At 28.4% G+C, this 18,117-nt stretch overlaps 1 protein-coding gene across 2 annotated transcripts in view; it reads left to right on the top strand.

The window, feature by feature from the left end:
* LOC126908824 (fasciclin-2-like) overlaps window positions 1–15,789 on the top strand; it is a gene marked incomplete at its 3' end in the record, with an annotated part of 80,143 nt that extends 64,354 nt beyond the window's left edge. For both annotated transcript variants that reach the window (XM_050691123.1, XM_050691122.1), the window contains 11 exon segments: window positions 7,505–7,673; window positions 7,760–7,917; window positions 8,170–8,435; window positions 8,696–9,093; window positions 9,926–10,082; window positions 10,183–10,549; window positions 10,943–11,071; window positions 11,166–11,440; window positions 11,762–11,951; window positions 15,419–15,550; window positions 15,720–15,789. In XM_050691123.1, coding sequence (XP_050547080.1) covers window positions 7,505–7,673; window positions 7,760–7,917; window positions 8,170–8,435; window positions 8,696–9,093; window positions 9,926–10,082; window positions 10,183–10,549; window positions 10,943–11,071; window positions 11,166–11,440; window positions 11,762–11,951; window positions 15,419–15,550; window positions 15,720–15,789 — 2,311 coding nt within the window.
* Between the last annotated feature and the right edge of the window lie 2,328 nt (window positions 15,790–18,117).

Genomic DNA, 18,117 nt, shown 5'->3' on the forward strand with positions numbered 1-18,117 from the left:
ATTGGTTTCTGCATATCAACTACAACCCCATAAAAAGGCTCAACATGGATACGTATTTACATAAACTTTTACCAATGATATGGATGGAATTTTCTGTTTCTTAAAAGGACCCAGTATGCAAGTAACATAGGAATTCCAATCTAATGCATTTTCATATTATTGTTTTAGTTCCTATTCCCAAGTGCTTAGATTGGTTGTTACTAAGAAACTGTACCTAGCAGATTTACTCGGTTATACAGTTCAGTTTGCTCACTTAACACATGGCCACTCAATTAACTTGATTTATATGTGTCGCTGCTTTACGAGTACGAGTAGAAGTGCACTCGATTAACATCCACTTGACGGCGTGTCGATTCGTTTATGCCATTGGTCTCGTACAACTGATTGAGTCTATATCAATTCACAAATATTATGTTGTTCTGAGATCTGTACGCTCAAAATTTATATCGGTAAAGCGCATTAAGTTCTATGCTTAATCATCCATAAACGTTAATAATTTGAAAAACATGAAAATATGAATGACTTACAGAAATAATTCTTTACAGAATGGTACTTTTGAATTTCATGTAATAGGAGGATGTATGATTTTCATGCAACGACAAAGGAAACAAAATAATCTTGTACGCAATAGTGTTATGTTCAGATAATCACATTTCTTTTCGAAAACTGCGGGGGGTTCGATTTTCGGAAAAGGCACGAAGAGCTTTACTCTTTTTCCTCATCTACTCTCCTTTTACTATCGCTAACCTAACAAACGTGCTCTACTAGTAGTTTCTAGTTTAACAAAACCGTTTGTATATGCAGTCGAATAACCCTTCAAAAATGTACGCAGTCCTGAAGCAATACATACGTGACGGGCGGTCTAAACACGTTGTTTTATAACATAAATTCCACTGAATTTATATGCATTATTTTTTGCTGTTTTTTCTCCAGAGTTGTTATCAATTTTTCGTGTTAAAAAATAAAACGATGCAATGTGATACGCTTTATGGTAAATAGCATTTTGAGCTTGTCCTGCGAATAACAGTCTATTGTTACTAATTTTCCTCCGGAAATCATAAATGAACTACCTTCTTCGTTTAAGACGCCTACACTACACTTTGGACTTTATCCAAAATTGGCTTTGAGTAACTGCCACAATTAAATAATCATTTAGAAATATTGAAATTACCCGGTGTACAAACAACGAATTACATATACAAGGCGAGTCTCAATTATTTGGTAGTTCAATAGCTTTTAATCCAATTAATATCTTACCTTAATTTATTTTTTTAAATAATTGTTATACTTAAGGACTTTAAAAATATCATAACAAATAATATTGTTTTTAATTCATTGGAAAAATTTATAATTTACGAAAAATATAGTTAATATTCACAATTATTCAATTAAATGTCAGCTATTGTACATGTTCAATTCGTAAATTATTATCAATTTCGATTCAACATAAATTAATATTAATATTAAAAAAGTCCTATATATGTTATATTATTATTATTTTTTATATACAATAATAATATACCTAGTCGCTTTTTCTCTTCAATTACAAGTGCTTATCCGAACAATGACAACTTTCATGAAAAAATGTTCTGAAAATTTATTCTGCAAAATTTTATCTACCTTAAATTTTAAAAAAAATACGTTAATTTTTAATATTATGAATTAAAAAAAATTAATATTAATCATGTTGTTGTTATAATCTCAAAGCGTGAAAATAATTATAAAAAAGAAAGAAAGCAAAATATTAATTAGATCAAAAGTTAGAGGTTTGCGTCATATCATTTTGACATCAGTCTTTATATATGTATAAAATGTACATTGATCTTTTTCTAGACGTTGATTGGAAAAGGCGCTCTAATATAGTGTCAACAAAGTTTTTGTCATTTGTGTTTGCGATCGTTTTTCGCTCCCTTTAAGTTTTTTTCTCATAATAGTGTACTCATTACAAGCCGTCTATATTAAGGACTCTACAGTTTCACAAATATAGTTAGCGAATGGAAAAAAAAATGAATATAATTGTATTAATTTATTTTCTTGTCGCGTTCTTTAATTAAAATAATAGTATCCAGTCATACGCCAACGAGAATAAATAAAAAAACATTGTACAAAATGAAGTAATAACCAACGCCCCCAGTAAAAGCGTTACAAAAACAGTTGATTGTCAATTAAAACGATACGTAGAATATTTCCAATGATATAATACATCCGTACGTATTTTCGATACGGGTTTTAAATTTGGCCTCTAGTCTAATGTGTAACATATTGTATTTTATAAAGTAGTCTTATCGTTTTTACCTTCTACAGTCACTTTATCGTTCCCGTCGGAGAAAATTTAATACAATAATTGTATGGCAATTTTAAATCAATATGATATCGCGGAAAAAGCCTTTTTGCCACCTGTACTTTAACGTGTCGAGAATTAATTTATATGAATGGCAGGCGCGACGAATAATAAAACAATAACAATTTCAAGGCTGTTTTTTTCCACTAGTATAATGACCCCTATTAGACTTAGAAACAAGGGTTATGATTATTCTCAACATGTATAAGCTCTCTTCTAATTGACACTGTTATTAAAAAAAAAAAGAGCCTTTTATAAATTAACATATAATTAATTTCCTCTTTTGGTGGTGGAATTTTTTTTTTCTACAACTTTGATCGTCACTAACAGCTATGGCATGTACGGGTATCTTTTGCGAGATTATACTGAGACACGTTTTAATTGCCGAATCCCCTCAGCACGTGATTCACATTGTAAACACTGTGCACCCTGTGACAACACAATTTCGCCAGGCGACGTATCTCTTCACTTCTCGCGCCCCTCGTTATGCTTCCCTCTTCTCTCTTCATCACGTATCTTTCTATGTACGTGATGTCCCGTCGCCACTGATCAATCACAGTGATGTGATGTGACACGCACTGTAAAATCGGAGAAAAACAAACTCGCGTTCAAGTTTAAATACATTTTTGTAACTTGATCGATTTCCGTCTACCCTCATGTGGATCTCGTATGTCGTGGTGTGGTTATTTTGATAAACCGTCGACGCCAGTAGGTTCATTGTGGCTGCCACTCTGATTTCGGTTGTTTTATATCTACAGCTGCAATTGCTTATATCAAACGATGAAATGTTCATGGGAGAATTATTACAGAGAGTACCTTTGATGGTAATTATACAATATTTGCACAAATTAAAATATACTTCATTAAAGTGTATTGTTTGTGCTGTTAACATTGTATAATGCATTTACATTTGTGAAATAATAATAAAAGACCTTTGTAAGTCGATCTTTTATGACATTCGAACAAAATTCAACAGTAAAATTCTGTGTACTATATAGCCACAGAGGTATTACTCGAAATGCTCTTATTGTCCATCTTTTATACTGTTGGAGACAGTTATGAATACTAAATGATCATAAAGAACCGTTCAAAAGCTCGACGCACTCGATCCTATCATTTATGTATGAGCTATCTTATCGTAATATCGATGAAATCCGTATGAAGACTTTTAGGTATGCGTGTTGCTTCGAGCTTAAATCGAAATAATGGCCAAGGAAAAGGTTATCTTACAACAGTGGTAATTGAGAGGTAATAAAGTATCGATGAATTGTTGGAAAAATGCCTTTTGAAACGCCATTGATTCCATTTATTTGTAATTTTTTCCTTACACTGTGTTATCCTATACATGACGAAATCATTTTCTATATATTCGGATCATTGGGTTGAAATAAACGTGATTTGTAACATTCGATTTTAATATGCATATATCACATAAATCGTGTGACATTATTCCATCAATGTTATGTATAGACGTTAGGATGAGCTGTGTGTATGATAGAGAATATTCACCCAGCAATTACTGACATACAAGAGAAAAATTGTAGAACATTTTTAACTAGGTATTAGGCTATGAAATAGATCACGATTATCGGTGTACTACGAAAGAGATGCGTGTGAACTTTCTCGATTTATTTACGCCCGGAGAAACTCAAAACGAAATTTTAACGAAAGAAACAACAAGTTATCTATATAATCTCAGTAATCTATTCCAGTGATGATTTTTTTGACTATATGTGTATCCGATGATCAGATGTGATTTTGAATTGTATTTCCAAATTTATTTATGTAAAGTATTTTTTTAATACAACATAAGACAAAAGAATAGTTTTTGTGCGTTCGTTATAATATCTTACACTTCTTTGACGCTTGCAGATTGTCAATTACTCTTTGCAAAAGACAATTGTAGTATGATTTCAAAGCTAATTAAACAAATTGAATAGAATAAATTGAAATGCGGGAAGTTGTGTGCATATAATGTTCACTAGTCTATGAAAATTTCAAGAATTTAATTTGCATGAACTACACTAACATTGACATAAAAGGCGTTTGATGTATCAATAAGAATGGATGATCGAGCTGTTTTATTTGTCTATCGCTTTAATTAAAGCATCTCTAAGACATGTTTACCTTATTTTATGACTTATGTCAGTCAATATTCTAACGTACTGCGTGTTGGTTATTTTGAGACACGGAAAGTTAAATTAGACATAAAATAAACGATGAGTTTAAAATGAATGTATCTTTTATTTTGCTTGATAAATTATAGCATCAAATGTGTCATAGCTTTCATTTTTAAAATAATATGTTAAATTCGCGAGTTTCAAGTCGAATGAAAAACGATGGTGTCTTTGGGTGTTAACGATCTTAATTTTGTTTATTGTTAGACGTCGTTGTTCTTCATTTATTTAATGATTTCTAGTATCACATATGTGCCACAGATATTATGTTTTTATACTTACCAAAACATGTGCACTTTTTTTAGTATATATTATTATAGGGTTTAATGTATTTTGGTGTGAATGTCTAGCATAAAATGCGTCATTTGAACTCGGTTTTTCTGTATTATACTTACAAACCGTAGACTTCAATGTCGATTGTTTTGAAAAAAAAAGTTATTTCCTAAAAATATCATTATTTTTTAATTAATTTTAACTATTTTCAATTATAGTTTAAAATAATATTCAAGTAAAAACAGAGAAGCAATTCATCAACACAAGTATTATTCATCTCAATGTTATTGCAAAAAGTTGTAATTTCTATTGCGTTTCTTCGAACATTTGTTTTAAGAGAATAGTATCCTTTTTCTGTTTAACTAATTAATGGAGTTTCATCGATCACCGTATAATGTCGAAATACGTTATATTGATGATGTTGCATTAGATTGATCAACAGGCTTAATGTTAATTTGGTCATTACAATTTAATGATACAACAAACTTAGCGTTTTTCGTTAATTATTGCGCTCTTTATATTAATTCAGAGAAAGTTCACTTCGTATTATATTTTTAGATAAAATACAAAAAAAAAAACAGATCTAAAATGTCAACCCAAACAGAAGATGATACTTTGCCTCAGTGCTTTGTATTTTAGTGTATAGAGTAATTACATTTTGAGCTCACACGTATGTCGAAGCAATATAATAGGTACCTTTTTCTCTTGAAAATAATCGCAACACAAAATCAATTAAAATACTATTGTTTCAAGGATTTTCCAACGCTTTGTTCTTGGTCAAAGTGCACAATAGAGCCCACGCAAATCTGCTTGCCCGTTAGCTTATGTTGGAGTTAATACTAATGCCACTGTAAATTTGTTTCCATTGTATAATATTATAAACCTATTTCGATTTTCATCTCTCTTTAATTAGTATAGAAATTCCATGAATTACGTACACTACTGTCCACCTCTTGACTTGGAATAAACCTGAAAATCTACTCCCTTCTACGCGACAAGGTTTCTCCATTTAACTTTTTGGTTGTCTTTTTAGTTTGAAATAGAAATAGATCGATATATAGTACGAAAATAATGTTGTCTCTCAATTATTGTTGTTTTGTGTGGAAATTAACACTTCCGCAGCATCGACACTGTATTCTGGATCTTAAAATTTTTACAATTCTCTATGTTTTATTAAATAAAGGCGCAAACAATATTGTTGGTTTTCACGGTTATAAATTCATTCTTTGAGTGTACAATACTCGAACACTACTGGCGACGAAATAAATTGGTAAAGTTTAAGTTGTTTATCTTAATTGTTGAAACGCACAATATTTACTCGCCGTTAGCCATGTGGGGAGACACCGCAATATAACTAGAATATGTAGTCCCCTTTACTACTTATTTATTTAACATAACGTTAAATATTTTAATTATTAATGTTTAAGTGTTGTCATTACAATATGGTAATTTAACATTTACTTACTAACAAGTAGCTTTTAAGGTACTGATCACAACACATAAAATTTAAAATGGATCTAAAATATATCCTATGTTATTTTTCTATATTTTAGATATTTTAAATGATACTCGGTTATTTATTCAATACTAGCGTTATTTTCATTATTTTCCAAGTAAATCTTAAATTTTAACTAACGGATGAATGCGAATTATTTTCGTAATGTTGTTGTGGTTAAAGTTGCGTTGTATAAAAGTCGCAGGTGAGACGTTCTCTGCTGTAGTTTATAGACGGCTCGGCCGTTATTGTTTTTGTAAAACCTTAGGGTAAAGGAAGCCATATATTTCGCGGTGGAAATTGGAAGGCAGAAGAACGACACACTTAATTGAGTCTCACAACTCCCTTACTTACCGCTTGCTTTGCCATCTAAAACTGGGCAAATCCGCGGGTGCCAATAAAACATCAAGCTTAGAAACCAAACGACCCCGGGGCAAATTAATTTAAATCCCCTCCCTTCAGCTTTTGCACACATAACCCAACGGAAATAGTGGTGAAGTTATGTGTGGTCCACGCCTCCCCTTCAAAGGAGAATTGTTGTGTAAACAAGGTAACTAATTCAGAGGGTGTGTCGGTTTTCTCTCCTCGTCCACTTATCAATAGTAAAAGAAGATGGTGTTACAAAAACTTACAATTAGGTGGTATTCTTTTTAAATCATTGCTACAAAATTGAATTATTTACTTTTTAAATCGACTCTTCTCTGACAAACGTTAATTTTAAAGTAACTATTTTATTCGGATTTACTGTTCGTTGTGTTTTAGATTAATTAATTCAGTAGTTTATTTAACAAAGTGCAATATTTTATTTTCTACTTAATTGCTCTTTTGCGGAATATTTAAAATAGGACAAACAACTATTTGTCTTAATTGGTTTATTCAATAAACGCTTTTTAACCACTTAAATATTTAGATAAATTCGTCTTGATAGAATGAACTTTAATTTAACCGTTAATTTTTTTTTTTAAGTGACATTTTTCAATTAAATACTCATTTAAATTAGAATATTTAACACATAATACATTATTAAAATAAGTGCTGACAGCATTGTTAAAGTTGTCAGTTCTCAATTTTATCAGTTTTATTAACTTATTTGATCGATAGTATTTGACTGACTATCTTAATGTTTAATTTATTTATTTTCAATAAACTTATTATAATTATTATACTCTTTAATATATAGTATCTACTATATAATAATTTTTTTTAATTCTCTTACAGGTGTTGCGGTTAAAGAACCATCTTTGTTTATCAAGCCAACTCAACCCAGACAAACGAAACCCATCGGTTCTTCTTTGATCTTAAACTGCCAACCCAATGTAGATCATCCAGAACTCATCAGCAACTTAAAATGGTTGGATCCCCTGAACCGAACAATAGAACAGACTTCGTAAGTTTTATTACACTAGTTATGTGTTTATTATAATTTAGATTTAATTACATTGCTTTTCGTGTGGTGTTTCATTAAATTTTTAGTACCGCTGGTGCACATGTCACTACAACATTAACATCCGACAACAATTTAGGACTTATAATTACAGGCCTTACTGAATCTGATGTTGGAACTTACACATGTACTGCCACCTATTCTAACTCAGAATATTTAAGTCATAGTGTAGTCGTCGACAGTTTCGGTAAATCATCTATATTTAGTTCATTAGTGTAGCTAGAAATTAAATTTTTGAAAAAGAGAAATAACTTGATTTTATTTTTAGCTATTAATTATTTACAATTTTACTTATACTTAATATTCTAAGTAACGGGTTTTGTTTTAATAGTTTTATTATTTCTAAATTTGTCTTTACACCCTAATTATGGTGCCATTAATATTTCATATTGACTGAATATTGCGTTTAACGCTTTAATTGATTTTTCATTTTACTCAGATGACATAACATTTGTGAATGCTCCCACTGAACAGTATCCAATTGCTGGTGCCAGTTATAAAATACAGTGCAAAGTAAAAGCTAACCCGGCACCTTTGGTCGACTGGTATAGAGAAGATACTAGAATTCAGGATAGCAGTCGATTTGTCAAAGAAACCGATGGTTTAGTCATACAAAATGTAACAGCTGAAGATGATGGAATTTATAAGTGTAGAGCAATTGTTTTAGACACTGGAAATATTCAAGATAAGAATATTAGAGTAGAGGTATGAATACACAATATGAATTGCTGTTTATATTATCAATTCGTAACAGATAAATAATTTCTATATTTATTTATGAATGATCACTTAAAAAAAAATAATAATAATAATAATGTCATATATTAATTTTATTTAAACATAAATCAATAATAGATAATATTAATTATGCTGTTGTTATAGGTTTTAGACTAGATAATTCTAGAATTGTTAATATAGAATTATATTATTACTATTTATTTTAATTGGTTTAACCAAACTAATAGGTACACATTCCACCAACATTTGTGCCCAACCAAGTTTCCCAACTTGAATTAGTAGAAGGTGAAATGGCTAGTGTTCAATGTACTGCTAATGGAAAACCAGAACCAAAAATTACTTGGATACATGTGCCTGAGCAGCGAGATTTGAGTGAAGGATCTGAACGATTTTCAGTGAATAAACTGACTGGTGTGTTAAATTTAAACAAAGTAAGCCGAAACGATAATGGCAAGTTTAAATGTGTGGCAACAAATGCAGCTGGAACTATAGAAAGATTAGTAAATGTGGTGGTACTAATTAAACCTGAAGTATTGGACGTCACTAACGTTTCAGTTCCTCTCGACAGAGAAGCAAGAATACAATGTATGGCAAATGGAAACCCTCTACCATCAATTGTTTTCAGGTATGATTATTGTTATTTTCTAAAAAAAAAAATAAGGTTTTTTTACTCCAAAAAATATTTGACATTTTAGTATAAATATTATTTGAAAAAAAATGAATATACCATTCTATCTGGATCCCTCGTGTATGATAATTTCTGATAAAAAAAAACGATTGGCTTAAATTTGGTCCTTAAATTAATTTATACGATATGTTATTTTAACATAAAAAAAATATTTGCACAAAAATGTAACATAATACATTTTTTTTAATTTATTAGTTATATCAAAAGTATATTTTCTCAAGTTGATTTCGGTATTATTCGTGTTTTTTAGTTAGCGAATAATTTATTCCATTATAGCTGAATAACCTAATCAATTTTAGGGTTTTTTTTTATCCCTCTATATTTTAGTACAAAATATGAAAGACAAAAGTATTTTTGTATAATGGATTTTAAATCAAGTCTTTACATACGAAGAGTAGCATTTTGTATAGCTTACCGAATACACGACCGTATTCAAAATTTTCATTGTGTAATACATTTTTATAACTTTCAGCTGTTTAAAAAACAGTTAATGATGATTAGTGTTTGGTGGGAAGATTTTGTTTTATTATTATTTTTCTTTAATAATTGTTTGTGTATCGACTGAATTTATCTACAAAATTAAATGACCATTTTATCTTATTAATTTTATCAAACGAGTAGGTATTCGTTAATTTTGTCCCCTTTTTTCCTCGCATTTAATTAATTTTTTCGATTAAGTTCGAACCGTTGATTACATTTTACTTTAACTACAGGCGTTTAAATGATAGTGAAGGGTAACAAATATTAACGCTTAGTGCTCTAATTGCAGGAGAGTGGGCACAGATGTTGTAATAAAAACAGGAATCGAAGATTATCGCATTAGCGTTGAACATAATACTGTTAGAGACGTGGCGACAGCCACTCTGGTAATCAAACACCTGAACCGCACAGACGATGGACTCTACACTTGTATTGCATCCAATAAGGTACCCTCAGCTTTTAACTAATTATACCCATATTTAGTGTATCCATTGACAATTAATATATTTTTTGGTGCGTTGCAATAACATTATTTATTTATTTTAGGGTGGTACCTCAATGAAAAACGGACATCTTACCGTCGAATTCCCTCCGGTTTATGCTAGCAATATGGTCAGAGAAGTATGGACTTGGAATAGTAAACCTGTGAATTTAACATGCATATCTGAATCGCTTCCTAATGCCTCGATCACGTGGCTTTTAAATAATCGCATTGTCGAAGGAGATTTAAATGTTAGGAAGTTCGGAAATGGGCCTTACAGCGATCTACAAGTAACTCCAGTTGATCAGAGATATTACGGAGTGTACAGTTGTTTAACAAAAAACATACACGGTGAAAATAATGCTCTAATAACGTTGCGAGAGGCTCATAGACCCGGAAGAGTGTCTCAAGCCAAATTCGAAGTAGTTACTGGTAAAGTATACTATTTTATTTTATTTACACTCTCTGTATTTTTATCTTTCGGCTTGTAACTATCTGTACCGTTTTATTTCCAAAAATAATTATTTAAACCTATTATAGGTATAACATGTGATAATTACACGATAATCGTAGACACCTTCACTGTCTAGTATTCTTTCTTTTTTTAATGGACGGCTGCCATAAACTGAGATACTATATTTAAAAATGTTTGCTTCGGTTGTTTGTTTGTTTTTAAGTAACTTAAAATAATATAAAATTCAAAAGTATTATCCCTTAAAAGCTTCTTTAGTTTTGGGATTTATTTTTCATCACAAGTTCTTTCAAATATTGTATGAAAATATAACGAGTATAACAATTATTGTATTATTAATTTTTTTTGTATAGCTACCACAATTTCATTTGGTTTCATCGGACCGACAGATACAGGTGGTCTAAAAATCAAAGCATATGCCGTCCAATACAAGGAGGTATTACAGAATTGGGATGAAGGACGTAATAAGTCTTGGCCAGTCGGTAAGAAATAAAGTTTTTTGATATTTTGATTTATAAAAATACTTTATGAACCACATACATATTTCAATAATATTTTTTCAATTTTTATTGACAGATACGCCTTATATATTGGAAGGCTTATCAGCCCAGAGAACTTATCAATTTAGATTTGCCGCAATTAACGACGTGGGCACTAGTGATTGGGGAACTGTAGAACAGCGCACAATGCCAAAGCGTTCAGCTCCTGAGGAACCAAAAATTCTCTACAGCAAAGATTTGTACACCGATGACTATATCAATTCGCCTTACGGCAATAGTTACGAAGTGAACTGGAAAATACCAGCCGACAACGGCGAATTTATCGATTATTACAGCGTGACATATTGTGTGGTACTTATAGCTATATTTTATTAATACATTAATCGGTATTTAACTAGTAATTATAAACAATATAATGTATATATTGAAGCAAATAGTATTAATTTTCTTTCGTTTTGTACAGTAGATTTTTTGCTTTAGAGACGAATGGCTATTTTTTGGTTTTTTTACTAATTATATGATCTTACGAACGCGTAATACTGTCAATAATAATAATCGTCCAGTACAGGAGATTAAGCCCCTCCTGCGTCACTGGTTTTGTGTTTCACGTCATGAACGATTATTTTGATTATTATGAACACATTTATCAGAATAAAACCTTTATGTATTTAGATTGAAAAAATCAACACCGTTTGGACGCAAAAGAAAGAATCTTGCAGGACCGAAGATATCAGATCTCAAGACAGGACGTCATTTTTGATGGACAGTCTGAACGCAGATACGTTTTACAAAGTGGAGATCCGAGCTCACAACGAAATTGGATATAGTGTCCCCTCGGAGCTCGTCTTCAAAACTGCGATGGGTGAGTACGCACACGCACGTGGCAACCAACTTATTTTTAACGGCTAGCGGACTGTCGCAAGTCGACGGTGACAAATATACTAACTTGTACACGGTCCCATCGTTACTATAACAATTACGCGATCTAGAAACTTTCCGTTTGTTCAGTTGATTAGCTCAATTTAAATACAGAACGGCCTGTGTTATTTACTTACTCCTCAAAACGTTGTTATATACTCATACCAAATTTCAAAGTTATATAGACCGTGTAATTATCATTATTATTATTATTATTGACCGAATTTTCAGCCTCGACGATAAAATTCTAATATTCACCGAGGTCGCAGATGTATGGAACTTAAATTATTGCTGTTTTCGAAATTACTCATTTGTCAGCTCTTTTAACTAGATTGTCGACGCGTTATACTGCTTAATTATTTCCAACTGTTAAGTGTGTGTCCAATTAATAAATGCGCTGTCAAATGATGTGCATATTTTTTAGCCGTACCACAAATAAACCCTTTTGTTTTTTTGTTAATTAAAATTTGTTCAAACTATCCTACCGCTAAATACTAAGTATAATATGTCTTAATGTAATTTGTGTACACATTTTATAATAATGTGCAAATTAAGAAGAAAATTGTGATTGGTGGTTGTGTGACGCTAAATCTGTTTTTTTTTTTTAATTACACGAAAACAAAATTAGTGTTTATTCATGTTTTCTACGAAATTTCTGATCGGATTTATATTTTAATGCTTGGTTAAAATTAAACTCGCATGCATTGGCTTGTCTTTTTTTTTTTTTTTAACTTAATTGCTCATTGTTGTAACATCAATGAACAAAAATATTAATGTTACATTAAAAAATTTAAATCTTATTAAATTATAATGTTAATAAATAATTTGATTTATGTTTTATTCTTGTTGTATTGTTATTATAGTTTAATTAATATTAGTTTATGCGCCTTTAAACAGATGTAATTATTGCTAGATGAAATATAAGAGTATTATATTTTGTTGTTTAACTTATCTATAATTTATTTTATGCTCCTTGTTCATTATTTTATTTAAAGGTTTTAAATAAAAAATTGATCTAGGCGGGAATTATCTTAATAACAGTTATTAAAAAGTGTTTCTAAATAAAAGAAGTATTTTTTTAATCTAATAATATTAGATTTATTACATTATACTATTAGTTATATCTAACAGGTGCAAGTAGTTAATAATATTAATGCATTAATTAAGAACAATTGATTTAATTAATGGATTATTTTGCATTGAAAGCTTATAAATTCAAAATAATTTTAGAAAAATTTCAACAGAAGTTTTTGTTTTATTTATTGCTTATTTACACATTTGCTTCTTTTTTTTGCGTTCGATCTATAAATACATTTGTTGTATGTTTATTATATAACTATGAAAATAAGTTGTTATGACATTTTTTTAAATGCTATTTTGTGCATGTGCACACTGTGTTTGTTTTATTGAAACTTCAACAATATTTTGTGTGTTATGTGTGATTTGCAGAACATTCCAGTGTGGCCAGTTTCAATTCGGGAATCACAATCAGCCTACCATTCAAGTCTTTACTGAGTCTATCAATAGTGGCTATAATTAGCCATTGGTTTGTCTTTTAAATACAATTGCTTTCTTTTTAATAATAATAATTAATCACTCCTGTTGTAAATATTACACAAACATTTTTTTTATCATATAAAACTTAGTTTAAAAATGTATTTAATATTTATCTGCAATCAAAGATCTTAAATGTTTTGTTTGTAAAATTACCTGAAAAAAATTGATTCAGTTATTTTATATACTGATTAAGTAATTTACAAATTATTGCAGTCAATCTTCATGAATATAGTTTTAATTTACTTTTGTAAATAATAGAACACTTTTGTGTTATAATTTTATTATTACTATAACATATCTTTTAAACACTTGAAATTGCAAGTAATCATTACAAATCACTTCTTGATTATAAACTTTCATTCCAGACATCTATTTGTCTTATCTTAATTGAATCACATTTTTCAAATTGAGCTTTATATTGTGTTTACATGCACTAATGTTTTTATTAAATTTAATTTTGCATTATTAGTGATACTTTTAAGTAATGAGTGGTTATATTTTATTCGCGTTTGAGTTTTAAAATGTGTCACTTTTTAGTTTGTGATTTTTTATTATTATTTTTTTACTCTATATTGTATAGTATTGTTGTGATAACATTAAATCATTTCAAATAAATTAGTTGTTGGTTTATGTAATCTTATTATTTTAATTTATTATACAACAATATATAAAATAACAATAACATCAAATTTTATTAAGAAGAATTAAAAATTACATCCTTATGTTATTGTAGTGTAATTACATAAATATATTAAATTTTAAATATATATATTTTGTATAAACTTAAAATATATAATTTAATTTTTACTATTATACTAGAATCAAGACTTCCACTTAAGGTAAAATTTTATTTAGGTGTAAGAAATAAAAAGAATATATTTAGATTTTAATAAATTTATAATTGTATGAATTACCACATCATTTTTATCCTAATTTGTCATGTTATACCTTAGAAATTAAATTTAATATTACCTCCCAGTAAAAAGTTTATTAATTTAATTCTATAATATAATTATCTATTTTTGTAGCATTTTTATTAAAATAATTTTTACATTTAAAGAAATAAATGTTGTAAAATAAAAATAATGTTATGTTACTACATGCATATTGTATTTCTTTATGGTAAATTTTTACTTTGATTTTTAGATATTTCATGATTATCTAAGTCAATATATGTACCAAGAAAAATGTATAAATATTATTTGACTATAAATAATAATTTTAAATGAACATTTCATATCTGGTATTTTATATTTTACTAACAAACAACAATAATACCAAAGAAATTAAATGTTTTGTTTATATAATGTAGTAATATACAGCTGGTTGTTTTCTTACATTAAATTTAGATAGCATGATCAGGTAAGAAGTATGTTCCTCAATTTTTTTTTACAATTTTAGTGCATGTTACTTGTTTTGAGTCAAGCTACTGCAAAAAAATTACCAAATTAATCCAGTGAACGTCAATGGTCTAATACTAAGTAACCAGGTTGGAATATTTTCAGTGTATTATTTAAGTTTTTTATTTAATTGCTTTGCACTAATGCTTTTCTACTTTATTATTTATTTTCTTATATAAAATTTAAATCTACCCATTCATTACTTGTGATTTTATTTGTATAATTTATACTGATTATTATAATATTTTAATTAAGTGTTCTCAGCAGGCATAAGTAATATAAATGTTATCAATCTCCAATCACAAATTATAAAATCAGTTATGTTTTTAACACAGCAACAAAATTGTATCCCGTTAACTGCATATTATTGAATGCGCTCATATTGATATAAGCACAAAATACAATACAATGTCAATAACAAAATTAATATTTATAATATATTTTAAAATTATAGGTGCTGATATACCACTGCAGCCCACCTACAGCAACCGACTCAATTCATCTGTGATCATAAGTATAGTCTTAGCTGTGCTCTTTACAATATTGGTCATTATAGACGTTTCTTGTTACTTTATCAATAATACAGGTTAGTTTTGTGTACGTTAATATAGTATACAAATAATATGTTTTATTAAAGATATCATATTGTATGTTTAAAATAAAGTTATGGCTTATAATTTAGTTTTTACTATGAAAAAGAATTTATTAATTTTTTGAATAACTTTGTTAATAATATTAATTTAATTGTTAAATAGGTATTTTGTTCATTTTATTCAGTATGTGCTGTCGGAAAAAGAAAAGGGATGAAGACACTAAACTCGGAAGGTAAAATTTTCTAGGGCATTTCTAGCATTGTTCACACATTTTGGTATAATTACTAATTTGGGTTCTTTTATATTGCGTGTGTGTGCATAATTTAATAATTGGGCGGCCGAATAGACCAACATTGTGTTCACAAATAATACAAATATTACTTTGTTATGTGTTACCTATGCATACCTAATATGCAAATAGTCAATAGTAAACAATAACAATTTATATTATTATCGAGATACTGTTTTCTTTAAACCTTCAATATTACAATTAATAATTTTTTTCCCTTCATAGAAATTAATGTTTGTATTATAAGTATATTTATCTATTTATATGTGAAAACAGAATTTTCTATTTACTTATTTAACTTTATTATTAAATATTTTACTTTCATTTAGATTTTATAAAAATGGTAAGATTAATTAAATTAAAATTTATCAAAGCTAATTTCACTGAAGTAAATGAGCGAGAAATTGGGAGAATTTAGCCTCTTAAAAATATAAAATGTTATATGTATATTATACAATAACATATATTAGGGTGGGGTAATATATTAAATATTATTAGCTCTCCCAAAATTTTTATTCATTTCCGTTTTATACATTTTTGATTTTCATAATTAGTGTTTTCTCATAAATAGACTAACAAACAAAAAGCATAAAATACCATATCATTTTAAGTAATTATTGAATTTGTAATTTTTAAAATAATTAATTTGGATGAGTGAATCAAAAATGTTTTTCTATCAATCATCTTTAAAATTATTTGTATCATAAATTATAAGAAGATAATTCATTTATAAACCATAAAACTATGTAATAAACAAAAAGTTGGTTATAGAAATATTAAAATGTAAAGAAAACAGCACTTCATTAACACTATTTTGTTTGTGTAAAACCTCAAATATTGCTACATTATTCATGTTTTATGTCATTTGTATGTTAACCTTTGTAACCTTTTTAATAACCTTTTGTAGATAACTACATACATATCATTCATATATTTATACATACATTGATGTGTATATATATATAATTTTTTTTTTTTTTTTTATGAGGATGACTGTTTATTGCTACCCCTATAAATCTAAAACATTATGCATTTAATTGCATGTTAGATAAGTTTATTCAAAAATTTTTTCAAGTATAACTTCGATTGTTTGCACACAAAAACACTTGAAAATACCTACAAAAAAGTGATAATCATTTATATTTCAATGAAATTTACTCATTTATTTACCCTTTACTGTATGTGGTGATTTAAAGTTAACAATATATTAACTATGAAAGTCATAGATATCCCAAATTTCCAAAAAAAATTCTCAACAATTTTTTTATTTAAATAAATACAAATTTTTCTATCAAGTTACTTATCTTGTATATATTTTCTCACTGAGGCTTTTTCAATAGGGATATTACAGAGGGAAAGACATTAATCACTTAAACTTCAATTTTAATTTGGCTCACCAAAAATATTTATTAAGGTTTTTTAGCTAAAAATTTTTGCCATATTCAGGAAATTATTTTCCTTGTCTATTTCTTCACTCTTGAAATTTTTATATTATTTCTTTAATTTACATTGAGTATATTAAAATAACAAATTATGCCTATAGTGTCAATAAAAAAATGTTATTAATCACCGTGTACAGTTTAATAAAATATTATTTAAATATCTCCCTATTACCCTGTTTTATTTTTGTTTAATAAATTATGGTGATGGTAGACATAAAACTTTTCTATAATTTTATTTTAAGTTATTTTGAACCTAAAAACCATGTTGTTTAAAAATGTATCTTTCAAGTATGTATTTTTCATTTTAATGCAAGAATATGTGATCCTTAANGTATTTTTCATTTTAATGCAAGATAATGTAATCCTTATAATTTTTAATTTATTAATCAACTATAGTCAAAGTAAAAATTGAGACTAGAGTGTATGTTTTAAATTGAGGGCCCTTTTCAGTTTGTACGGTTGGCGTTTTCCTTTGCCGTATTGCAACAACAGCTATGGCGAATCATCTAGTAATGGAAACAGTTCTTGTTACACTTCCGACGTAGAGAAAGTCCCTTTGCCAGATATGAACTTTGTGTTGTAAGAAACGTGTTGTCTCTTAATTAATTTTATTATTATTTGTTATGGTTTGGTTGCTTTTAATTCTTATATTTACTTTATTTTATGCTAATATACAACAAGTATTTTTCATAGCATTTTAAATATCTGTGTGCTTTGTGTGTGTGTGTGTGTGTGGGGGATATGTTTTCATATTATTTTATATTAACAAATTTTAATCTTGTTGAAATAAAATTTTATGAGAATTATTGAATTCAAAGTATTAAATAAT

This window comes from Daktulosphaira vitifoliae, unplaced genomic scaffold (assembly GCF_025091365.1).
Source record: "Daktulosphaira vitifoliae isolate Bord-2020 unplaced genomic scaffold, ASM2509136v1 Scaffold_14, whole genome shotgun sequence".
NCBI lineage: Eukaryota > Metazoa > Arthropoda > Insecta > Hemiptera > Phylloxeridae > Daktulosphaira > Daktulosphaira vitifoliae.